Source organism: Lepeophtheirus salmonis, chromosome 5 (genome assembly GCF_016086655.4).
Source record: "Lepeophtheirus salmonis chromosome 5, UVic_Lsal_1.4, whole genome shotgun sequence".
Classification (NCBI taxonomy): Eukaryota; Metazoa; Arthropoda; class Copepoda; order Siphonostomatoida; family Caligidae; genus Lepeophtheirus; species Lepeophtheirus salmonis.
Genome location: NC_052135.2, coordinates 23961936 through 23975027, shown reverse-complemented (window position 1 = coordinate 23975027; position 13092 = coordinate 23961936). Strand labels below are relative to the sequence as shown.

Genomic DNA, 13092 nt, shown 5'->3' with positions numbered 1-13092 from the left:
ATAGCATATATTGTATTATAGCTAGATATATTTTAGTGAATTATAGGCTTATTATTATTTAAATTTGTGCCATTAGTTAAGATATTTAAGAATTTCAGCAATAATAGTTTAGAGCCTTTATTTGATACAAGAGACTTATATTGACCCCGATGTAGCTTTTCAAATTTATATAAATATGAGCTTCTTCCTATTTATTGTAACAATCAATTATGGTTACTTTCTGTACAATTTTTGGAGTACACAAAGGGCTAATAAGAATAACTTCTTGATCAAAGTTGAATATAATTTGTCGAATAATATAAATGTAATCCACACTCAATTTTGAAAAAATCGTTATATCCGTCTTTTGTGATCACGGGCCAAATATAATAATTCATTCCTCATAAATGACTCAAGGCTGTTAGGAAGTATTGATGTACTCATGTGAGGCTATAGAGACCATTTTTGACACCGGAAAGGAAAGAAACCCTTTTTCTCCGTTAAAAGAATCTTTTGGAATATTTTTTGATACTTTCGCTCCCCTAAAGCCCTGATGCCAGCCAGCCTTCTCGAGTACATCTTTTGGGTGCATGTATAGAAGAAGGCATGCATCGTCCGTCATCCATACACCGAGGCCCTCAAAGCCCCTGTAACCAAACACTGTGACGCCATGAACAAATGACTACATTTTCAGTGGATGCCAGGCCTTCCCACCTTCTCCTGAAAGCCATAACTGTCGCTAAGGACGGCTGCATCAATGATTAAAATTTATCACCTATTTATAGTATTATTAATTTTGTTGAAATTCTATTTTTAATTAATAAATAATATCTTTTTGAAGTTTACATTCAAGGTCTTCAGATTTTAATGAACCACTCGGTATAATTATATATTGATTGAAAAACGGAGAGCAAGACAAAGAGCAAGATAAGTTGGGGAGTTATATCCTATATCATTAAAGCAAAGTGTATCTGCAATTTAATACAACTCGGCAACGTATAATAACCCTGCGCTACCCTACTAGGTACTACCATTGGTATTCAAAAAGGAACAGTTTTTTTATGTCCCCTAATTTGGTGGACACCCTTAGAATTTGCCCATACAGCCTGTACCTGAAGGCCTAGAAAGAGTAGACTAATCCATTGTTGATAAAATACAATTTGTATTTTTTTTTTAAATTCAGAAATGTTAATTTATTGCTTGTTTTTTTGTTTTTGTTCTCTTTCAAAAGTAATTTCGTTTTAAAATACATTGAAGTATAACTTTTTTTAATTATTTATTTTTATAGCTATGATTTTTTTTGTAAGTTGATTTTATTTGCAATACTACAATATAAATACATTGGTACATACACGATTGAATAGTTAATAAATATTGCAAGAATACATAAAGTTTGATGCAGTTGTAACTAAAACACAAGGCCTAAAATCTATTTTTTATCATTTAAATATTTCAATTTGAATAATAGAATTTTTTTTGTTTAGTGGAATTATGTTCCTGAGGAACAATCGACCTATACATATTTTTTTAACTATTTCTTATTTACTAAATTGAACATCATGGAACTAACACAATGATATTAAAAGACCTTTTTTTTCTTTTGAATACCACAAATTCATAGTCTAATTAAATCTCTCCTTGTATCAATATTTTATCAGATATGTTTAACATCTGTAGAAGTGAAATAAAACAATTATTATCCCAGCAATCAATATTTATTAGATTATGTATCTAATCGTATCAATATTTCATAAAATATTTTTCAAGAAAATTATTATTGAAGCAATCAATATTTATTAAATTATGTATTTAATTGTTGGATAAATATTTATTTATTCATTTATTCTAAATAAATCTTCAAGAATGAAATTAACCTTTTCCAAAAAATAATACTAGCAAGAATAACAAACAAATATCAGCATGCCATAACATTTTATCACATGACGTCATCATTGTTGATCTCGACAATATTAGGAGCTAAAGTTTCATAACAATAAAAATCCTTTTTTCATTAATATTAAGTAAAATAATGAAGTATTGGATGTCAAAATGGAACCAACATATCAATCGACTTCCACCAAAATGTTCTCATACTATTGCCTAATTATATTATCAATCTGACTCTAAAATTAATTTAGAAATATGTTAAAATATCGTTATACAATCTTATTTCCATATTGTAGATAAAAATAAACTATAATACAATGTAAATAATGAGGAATATCTCACTTTTCTTGTTCATAAATTATACAAAAAAGGTACAAGTTTAGCTAATTTTAGGGATTTTTAGACCATATTACTTTAATTTGAATCAAATATCAGTGCTTGTCATTGATATAAAATAGTATTCAATACAGAAGTTAAGTATTTTTTATTCTTAAAGCCATTTGATGTCCATTTGACGTAGTAAAAATATCAACCTTGAGTCCCAAAGATGGCGTCTCCCATCTTTATGGTGCAATATATGCTATTATGGTATATACCACTGCTTTATTTGTTGTGATTGAATACAATTATCCTCTACTGTGTAGGAATACATACCATTTTGACACATACTGTCTGAAGGTTAGTAGTACTAACCAAAAATTACGTGAGTCTGTCAACAATGTTGCCATATATGTGTCAGAACTTATTGTTTTATGTGTTACATATGTAATAATAAGAAGTTGAATTAATTAAGTAGAACATTATTTGCTATGAAATTTCAATCAACATTTGCTTTTTCCGTGATTTCCTTCCAACTAAAATAATATAAGTATTGTAGATTCTTAAAAAATACAACCTACCGTTTAAAAAAAGGACTAAAATATATAATTTATATTTATTACGAAATACATATATACTTATTCATTTTCCAATATTTTACTATTCAACATTAAAAAATAAAGAATAATTTTGATGGTCAAATGGTTGTAGCAGTATTTCAATTAAATGGAAATGTCAAATTTTTCATTTGATGAGTATCTTATGAAAAATTTATACCTTACGAGATCTAGCAATTATATCCTTATCTCTCCTGTAGAAATTCATTTTACAAACATTACTTTCGCAATTGATTTAGAAAAACAGATTGCTTCTTAAATTCATAGCATTCCTGCCTATCTACCGTCGGTACCTGGTTTGTATCTCACAACATTTCTTTCAAAGAAAAAGGCCCTAGATCTAATTAGTAAATTTCTTCACAATTCTGGAATAATTAATATCGAATAATTGCTTAAAATTGAAAAAACAGCTTCTAAATTAAAGATAATTCGAATTCAACCAATCAAGGTTAATATCGAACTAGATGTAGTTAGCCTGCTTTAAACTATTCAATGATTCAATAATAATTCCATGATTTGGAAATATTGGAATACAACTAACAACTGATTTTGGGTACTTTTTCTGTTTCTTTTGTGAGGAAAGGTTGGGGTAATACAATCTAGGTTACGGCTTGTCAATTAAAAGATTAATTAAAGTTTGAAGGGTTTTCAGATTTTTATTATTTTTCCAGTGTGTTTAAAAGATCCTTTTGCATCAGGAAAGTTTGGTTAAAATTGTATTTGATTTCAACACCATTCTAATCGTATCTATACATAGACATTGGAGGTAGTCTAATGTACCGAAAATAGGATATTATTATAATTTTTTTATTATCAAAGAAGTATAACTCTTAATAGTCAACATAAAGAAGAAGGAATACTTTGATTTAATCCTATGACAAGACTAGCTAAAAGGAATCCATTTTAAGATACAATGGCCAATTACGCATTCCTTCCAAATGACAATGGAATATGAATTTTGCTTTAACAGATTGAAAATAGTTTCCTTAGTATCAATTATGTTGTGGATCAAATTTTTAGTGAGTTTCTTTTTATTGAAAGGACTCAACGCATGTCATTCAGTTAAATATCACAATGATATTCAACAAAAAGTTAATTTGAGTCCTAATGTCCAGTTATTTTACCAAATAAAAAGACATCCTTTCCATCCTGTCTCAAATGAAAAACAGGGATGTTCTTGCAAGTTAATGAATGGCTCATCTTACCGACCATGGATTGGAATATTAAGTGGATCAAAGGATCGTAAATTTTCGGGACATTCATGCTCTGGGTCCTTGATCAATCATAAATATTTAATATCATCTGCTTCATGTATTTGTCAGCTCCTTCAAAAAAAGTGTACTAATACAAATTCCTCAAAATATATTTTCTTTGCACCACCGAACATGACGATCTACGCCCGATTCCCATTTGCTACTCATTTATCTAAAAATAAAAATATTTTCAATATTAAGGGTTGCTATATCCATGGATTATACAACAGCAGCAATGGATCTGACGATATTGCTGTACTTAGTTTAAGTACCCCAATTAATAATTTTAAACAAGGATACTTACAACCCATTTGTCTCCCAGTTCAAAAATATCAATTTAGTGACTTGGACTGTCAAATAGACCCACAACTGCTTGACTTTCATGATAAAAACATTCATAGAGTTAAGTGTGGAATAAATGTAAGTTTACTCTTTTATATTGAGGCTAGTGGCTAATAAATCAATTTTAATATTATGTAAAATAGGCCATTCAAGGGAATCACTCTATTATGACAGCCTTCAAATCTTCTCGAGACTCAGAAAATTCATATACATGTCTCACAAACTCTATAGGTCCTATAAAATATGAGCCTTGTGTTTCAAATTTTAAGAATTTCTCTGCTTGTCAGCAGTTCCGCTCTCCATTTTCTGTACCACTTAGTCCAAAATGTGAAGATGCTCTCAAATATTTAAATGAATCAAATGCTTTCAATTCATCAGCCATGTTTGTGAACATCAAAATGGGAAGTAACTATATGCTTTCTTGTCCCAATAAGGGATTTAATGAGACTCAACTCAAGTTTCCGCAATGGCCAAATCGAGAATCACTCAATCAAATCAGACATGGCTGGTGCTACACATGTAAAAAACATTTAAGCCAATGTCGAAATTGGGGGTAAATTCTTTTATAAATATAAAATCTTAGAATTCAATCATTCAAGATGGCTCTTTACAAATTAGATATTGTATCAAGGAATGCTCTCGAAAGGATAAGGGCCCAGGGCCATTTCTACTTGAGAAACTCGTCTATACCTTCACTTCAAAAAAATTGAGTCTTTGTGGAGATTATCTTAAGCAATTTTGTCTTACAGGTCAACTAATTCAAGCACCAGGTGTTCACTATGATATTCAAAATTCTTTTAAATACATGTGGGGTGATTCAAATGTAGAAATTCGTGAAAAAAATGAGGACTATACGGTGAAAGTCCTTGAGGACAATAATGCTTATGCTATTCGAAAGGAATCTCCGGTCGGAATGATGGAGGATTTGGATGAATTCATTTCATATAGTCGAAAGGATTTTTCAATGATTTGCGACGAACATTCCGGAGGATCCATTTGGAAAAAGTTGAATGTGTCCTTTCTTAATGAAAATATGGAGTTAGCTGTTCTGACGGGGATTATTTCGAGGTAAGTATGTACACCCATAAATATCATTTCGTAATTAACGTAGTAAAAGTTTTACGATCATATAATGATCCAAGAGAGCATTTGGACCTACTCCTTCAATATTAACATGCATATACCTATGCAGAAATTTGAATTTCAACATGATCTTTCTTACACATTATACTACTTGAGGGAATATTCTGCATTGATCGTAGTTATTTGTTAAACTATAACACAAAGTTGTTTTTACATCTTGGCTACCCATCTTTGTTGTATAGTTAATTCAAAAAACTTCATATTTTTTATTTCTTGAAATAATTCTGCCCAAGGTTATATTTAAATATTTATATAAAAGTTATAATTATTTTATATAAAGTTCTAAAAATTATATATATTTGGAAGCACATTTACTGAAGTACTTCTTTTTAAACAATATTTTTCGTACTTCCGTCTTGTGTTAATACATATGTATAAATCCTTTTTGTTATCAACTTTTCAGCATCCAACCTATAACAAAACAGGATTTTTATCTTTTATTTTTGATTATTACACGTTTAGCGTCACACAAGCTAGTTGCTCCATTGGTTTTTTTAAATGAAGTAGTCATGTATTTCTAAAATATAAAGCGCACATTCCAAAATTAGCACAATAAAAACAGGAGATAAACTTTCTTTTTATTCGTTAATTTCTCTTATATGAATTATATGTAACTAATTTGTATTAACACAATTTTTAATTTATACATTCTTTGTATTACGCAGAACAGGAAATCTTTGTAATACCACGATTAGAAACCTGGAAAAAGGAATTCCTATTCACACTCGACTCATGAATTATTTACCATGGATCCTTTCAATCACGGATGACGGTAAATGTGAGGCACATAAAAATGATTTATATATAAACAAATTAAATGCAGAACATTTTGAAGAGAGTCTGGGCCTGAGTAGGTAATAACATTCTTGGAAAACAGTTTTTGTAACATATCTAAATTACATTTCAGCTCCTCAATTTTACTGCAATTTGAAATTGAATAAGAGGGGATGGGATCCAGATTTCCTAAATCCCGACTCTGAAACGTACAAGGAATGGAGCAGTATCTTTCATAATATAACACAACCTTTGAAAAATATTGAAAATGTAGAAAGAATCGTATTTTTTGAGTTTTTGTAAGTGTTGCTACAGTAGTATGTGTGGGGTTTGGTTTTAAATAACTCTGAAATCACTATTTTCATTTGAATTTTCCTCAAATTGTAATTTAGACTAGGACCACCATCAACAAACATATCTGCATCTTTCGCAATCATAACAACAAATAAAACCAATGTTTTCCAACTCAAAAAAGAAATTCAATCTACTGAATTTACAGAATTGCCATTTCTTTACATTCAAAATATGATAAGTACAGTAATAAACATGTACATGTATTAATTAAATACTAATGACCTTCTCTTATTTGTAAATAGATGAAGTTTCCTTCGGAGTCACATCAGATCATTTAGACATCAATTGGAAGTGGGCTGGACCGGAATTAAACATTACTGTCAAGGAACGCTCGAAAACTCCCTTGATGAAGTTAAGCTTAGGCTTGTCACATGACTATGGTCATTTGGCGAATATGAAAAGAAGTTTTTACCAAATTTATCGAGCTCATATCAACAAAAAGATCAAAAAAGGAGTGGTTGTCAACATACGGGAAAAAGGAAGTATAAGCTCTCTCGATTCTGAAATAGTTGTTCAGGATCTTTCCCTGGTAAAGAAAAATGATCATTGGATCACAACGTTTTCTTTTCAAACAAAGAACGTTCAAAACATAGGGGTAAAATAATTTACTATGTAACAATGGTTTTGCTTTAATGAATGTTGGATCATTTATCTTTTAATAGGTTGTAAGAATGAGCTGTAATTAACGATTAGTAATATGAAATATATAGATATAACATATCTTTCATATTACTAATCATTATAGCATCGATTTTTTTTAAAATACAAAAATTTATTATATTCACACAGAAAAATTTATGCTTGAACATTTTTGAAACTATACAACAACATCAAAATATTTAAAGATCTACTAATCAAAAATAAATGATTACATACGACATATTTGATATGATTGTGTATTTAAAACACAGTTTCTCAAAGTAAATCGCAGATGTAGTTATCCATAATACACTCATTGTAATGGCGCTGATATTGTACAATAACATCTTGGGGGTAGCGACCATCATGCTCCTCCAGATAGTTTTCCAACTTGGATTTCAAGATATCCCAATGGATATGCATCATATTCAATTTCAGGGGCATTCTTTAACTTTATAGATTTGATAAGACCTTAGACCAGTTCATGATTGCTGGGTGTCTCGATTTTTTATCCATGTAATACTAAATAACACTAAGAGATCTATGTCAAACATGTTTCTCGAGTGTCAACAACTTTGCAGAGAACTCTGGGTCCTTCATTACATGTCCCTTGGCTTTCCAAAACTTCGGAAATACATCCTTTCATTGTTGGGAGGCAACTGACTTATGACTTAGCGTTTCCATAAATTTATTAAGACTCATGTTTGATATTTGATGTGGCATCAATATCTTATTCTGTTTAACCAGCGGCGGTTATTGGATATTATTTTCGCCAACAAGAATTTTTTTTCCTCATTAACAGCCCTTCATCTCTTATTGACTCGAAGGTAACGGTATTTTCAAGTGGGGGTGGGGCAAATTTAAAGAATGGTGATATATCAAAGAGTGGCCTAGTTGAGTTTTTTTTTGAGGTCGTGGGGGCCTGGGCTGTACGTCTGTTCTGGCAATTTTGACTGAAAAGTTATTGTCTTTTTTGTAAATGACATATAATTTTTTCAGCAGAGATTTAAAAAAAAGGGAATTGATTGTTTTCCTCTCAAATAATGACATTTAAATTTTTTTTAATGTGACGACTATAAAAATACTGCAAAAGTGGGTTGGGGCCAATGTCTTCTTGACCTCTATGGTTCTGGCCCAGCATTGGTCACATTATTTAATTGAGTAGTGCGTTACTTTCTAGATATTCTTTCCTGGAAAAGTGATTTATTAATATTACTTAGAATCAAAAGTCATAATATGACTTCACATCACATGTCTTATTTTTTGATATCCCCTTTGAAAAAATTATTGCTACAATCAATTTGAGGAGTTTATTACATTGAATAATAATTAGATGAATATTTGTAAATTTATATTCAGTCTTATTCTTCAAAAACTAATTTGTACTACATTTATGTTGTCTATGATGTATGTATATCTATAAACTGCTTTAACTAATTTTTGCTCGGAGTAAGAAGTTAGTATTTAAAACTTAATTAAAGACAGTTTCAATGGTAAAATTAAAATAGAATAAGTTATTACATACTACTCCATTATAAAGTAATTTCCTTATATTATTAGTAATTAGGTAAGTAATATTACAAAATACGCGCTACTACCCAAGACTGGTTGCAAGGAATATATTAATGCCATTTTTTCAAATTTTCTTATATAAATATATTATTTTTTAATGAATCAGTTTCATTTCCTTAAAATCGTTTAGATATTTCATATTACTCATTCTTATGCCTTAATAAAAGTTGAAATGACTCTGTTATTCAACCTTATAATATTTCATCTCCATTATACACAACAATTCCATCAACACTATTTTAGATCAATAAGAATGGTACTTTTTGTTTTCTAATGGAAGTGCATCAAGATATAGGATCCGTTTTGACCAATGAAAAGTTTCCAATAACATCTCAACATTGCTTTTTAGATATTGAATAGGCGTCTTGGGTCATAAATATAAAATATAATCTCATACAAATGTATAAAATATATATAAACGTACATTTTCTATGTATTCCATTATGTGCTTTGAAAAATACAAACATAAAGTAACCCAGATTGACATTTTTATTGAAAGCATACAAATAATGTTGAATCTGCTTTAAATATTGACATTACTACTTCAAAGATGAGTTCTGTTTATTTAATTCATTTTTATACAGATTTCATTAGGTACCATAGGGCAGAGGGAATTTAACCATTAGTTTATATTTTATAAGTAAATTTAAACTTTTTTTTTTTTTTTTTTTTAATATTTGATGAATCTTCAAGAACAAAAGTATTTATTGCAGAAATGGGGCCATCTACATTTAAATGTAGTCTGGTTAAGTACAGATACTTTTTTGAAATTTTAAATACAAGTATAAGGCTTATTTTTTGAGGTATTTAAGGAATTTACAAGTACCTGCAACGTATTAAAGCACAAATCCAAGAACTATGAAGAATAAATTTCTTATTGTTTTATCTCAATCCCATTTTATGAGTTAGTCTACTTTTATAGTAAGTAAATTAATTGAATTTAGCTGAAGAACTCCTGTAAAGAATAAGTCTGAAATGGAGAGGACACATGGGTGTTGCTAGCTTTCATCATTCGGCCTAGGGCATAGCTCCAAAAATTATCAACACTGTTTTATAATTACTTATATAAATAGGTTTATTTTCTATATATATACTAGCAAAGGGTTAGCCGGCATTGCTCAGGCTAGGAAAAGAGCGGGAAATCACATAGTCAATGTTCAAAATAATTGAAAAAGTTGAATTATTATTTAGAAAATACTTCTATTTACTAATAATCATAATATGGATGTTTCGTTGTTTTCAAGAAAGATCCTGAAAATTCTGATGTTTATCCTCTTACTATGATATTATTATCATATTGAGCAAGAAATTGACAATACAATATACTAAGCACACTTATGCTAATGAGGAGGGAGCGGGGAGATATTTCTTCTGTATTGTTATGAATGAAAAAAAAAAATGTGTTATAAACTTCAAATAACATATAAAAAAAAAACTTCTATATGAAAATTTCCTATTTATTTTTGTGAAAATTGCCTAATCGAAATTTGCTAAGAAAACTACAAAAAACTTTTTGCATCATTATTGCAAAAAATAGTAAATATCATTAATTGGCATTGTAAATAGAAACACAAACTTATCAATATTTTTTGGTACTAAAAAAAAGTTATGGAGAATAATGTTATCGAAAAAATAAATATCAAATGACTCGTAAATATCCCAAAAATTATCCGATAAAATGTTCGGAAAAAGTATATAATTTATGTAGAAAAAGCATCGTTTTGTGGTACTTTTCTTAAAATTGACGTTTAATGAAAGAAAAAAAAATTGAAAAATTATTCAGATATTTCATTTAAACATCAATTTTTATGTGTTAAATTTATATGTAAACAAATCTTTACAAAAATTTCTACAAACTTCATTTGATTTACAAATCCAATAGTTCAATGGAAGTTCATTTTTTTACATCTGAAAAAATCGAAATTGTAATTTTCACCGGTTTTTTTTTTTTTTGCACATAACTTTTTCAATTTTGCATTCATTTAGAAAATGTAGTTATTCGAATAGTTATATTTTGAGACGTCAGCCACTTTTTGATTTATAACAAAACCCCCTATACTCCTTGGGGTCCAAAAAACGTTTTTTATGTTTGGGGTATAGAATAAGTATCCATTTTATGAATTCTCCCACTCCCCTCTTTAAAGAAAAATAAACACCCCATGGCACCCCTATCTTAGCCTGAACAGGTTCAAAAGATGCATAAAGACCTCAATACAAAAATTCAGCATCCTTGGTACAACAGACGCAAAGTCTATTTTATATATATATATATATACAGACTAGCAGAGGCTACCTGTTATGCAGGACTGAATAGAGTGGAATATAAACAAAAAATGAAGGTAGAAGAAAAATGATAGGGATGTAGAAAGACATTAGACCGTACCGTAATGACGAAAGTTATGATTTTGGTATCGCCGGATATTTTCTATTTTCCGTTTTATTCCTTTAGCAATAAAATAACCTTTAAACGTCCTAAAAAATGGTCATTAATGGACGTGTATTGATTTTAAAATCTGTAAAATGAAATTTTGATGTTTTTCTTTAAATTTATCGATTTAAATCCTGTTACAGGATTTTTATTTTATTAATTATCATAGATTAAACATATAGTTTGAAACAATAATCTAATAGTCTTTCTTTAGCATGCCTCATACTGACAATAAATAAATATTATCTTTTGGTATCGTGTATTACACACAGTTATTTGACGTTTCTCTTAATTTTAAATAATCCAATCTGTTTTTTTATACCAAGTGTCTAGTATATTAGTATCAAGTATACTTTCGTTGTTCGTTTATGCCAAATAATACACTCTATTATACGAATTTATAATTTTAGACTACAAAAACTGTCTATTAAACTATAAAAAATACTACCTTTTATTTATTATTCCTTAATTTCTAGTGTTGATTTGTTTTTATTTGAGCATATTTTTATTATTATATCAAGTAAGTTTGATATGTTTCAATTATAGGGAAATTTAATAGCCTTTTTCTATAACCTTTAAAAAAAATAAAAAACTATGAACGAATATTTGCTTCTAATTATTTATTTTTTGAAATACTGTTACTTCGTTTTTATGTATGACATGTAGTATGAAATTGAACAATCTTATCTCTGACTTGAACACAATGTTCTTTGGTTTTGGCCATACTAAACTATACTGAGGTAGTTTATCACATCTAAAAAGCTTCTCAAGGAAGGATTGTAAGTACTCAGATTAAAGAAGCTCTTGATTCTCCTGATATTCTTATTTGATTAAAAGCATATTAAAAGTGATATTGTAGACTCGGATGAAAAAAGTACAACAAATATCAAGAACTGACCATAAAAATTGCCGAAACTTTTGAGGGTGCCAATATTTATGCACATACTAGTATCTAAATAAGCTAATAAATCTTGATATAAAAATTATTATTACTTTTTTTTTACTTTAATCTCTGCATATTAATTTCATATATCCATACATTCCAAAAGAACACATACCACTCATTTTTTATTCATAGTTCCAACAAAGAAATAAAAATTAGGAGGGGTAAAGGAATAAAGATAATAACATCTTAACGAAAATCTGCTAAACAATTAAATTAAAAAACAAAACTAAAATAAATAAATAGCATCTTTGCTATCAAGTATTAATTTTGAAGTGAAATCTAGGTTCAAGTGGTGACATTACCAGCCAATCCCCAATCTTTATTTCTGAATTGTATTATTTCCTCAAAAGCTCAGTGGTCATGTGCACAATGTTAACCACACTTGTGCAATCCCAAACACACATGTCTTAAAGTATCTAAACTGGACTTATAGAATGTGCAGTCTCTCTCTGCTTCTTTGACTCTTGATTTATTAGTAAAAAGGGTGGAAGTAGCCATCCTGTAGCGGAACCACTTTTCATTTGAGGCCAAGAAAGAGTTGCAAAATATTTTTATTGAGTTTTTCTGTACATCTTCCGACAGTTTACAACCTAATCGAAGGAAGCGTTTACGTACCAAATCACCTGGAGAACCCACAATTTCGCTTTCTTGCAAACACTTGAAATTCTAACGCCTTGTAGGAAGAGATTGGGGCTATAAAAATTTGTATACTACGGCTTATTCATTTTTCTTTATTCTTTAATATGCAAGAAGCTTGTAAAATAAATATCATTTAGTATTTTTTAATAAGTAATCATTCTTTCGACCCAATATATAACTTAGAATATTAAAATATTATAG

At 29.1% G+C, this 13092-nt stretch overlaps 1 protein-coding gene across 2 annotated transcripts; it reads left to right on the top strand.

The window, feature by feature from the left end:
• Positions 1-3800: 3800 nt before the first annotated feature.
• Positions 3801-9358, top strand: LOC121118245 (uncharacterized). Of its 2 annotated transcripts, XM_071888437.1 has the most exons (9): positions 3801-4322; positions 4377-4474; positions 4540-4949; positions 5015-5464; positions 6205-6389; positions 6447-6612; positions 6706-6845; positions 6910-7262; positions 9122-9358. In XM_071888437.1, the coding sequence occupies exons 1-9, from the start codon at positions 3989-3991 to the stop codon at positions 9236-9238; spliced, it is 2253 nt and encodes a 750-aa protein (XP_071744538.1). In that variant the 5' UTR covers positions 3801-3988; the 3' UTR covers positions 9239-9358. The 2 variants fall into 2 exon arrangements, with proteins under 2 accessions (XP_071744538.1, XP_040568739.1); XM_040712805.2 differs by having other exon boundaries at positions 3801-4474.
• Positions 9359-13092: the final 3734 nt, after the last annotated feature.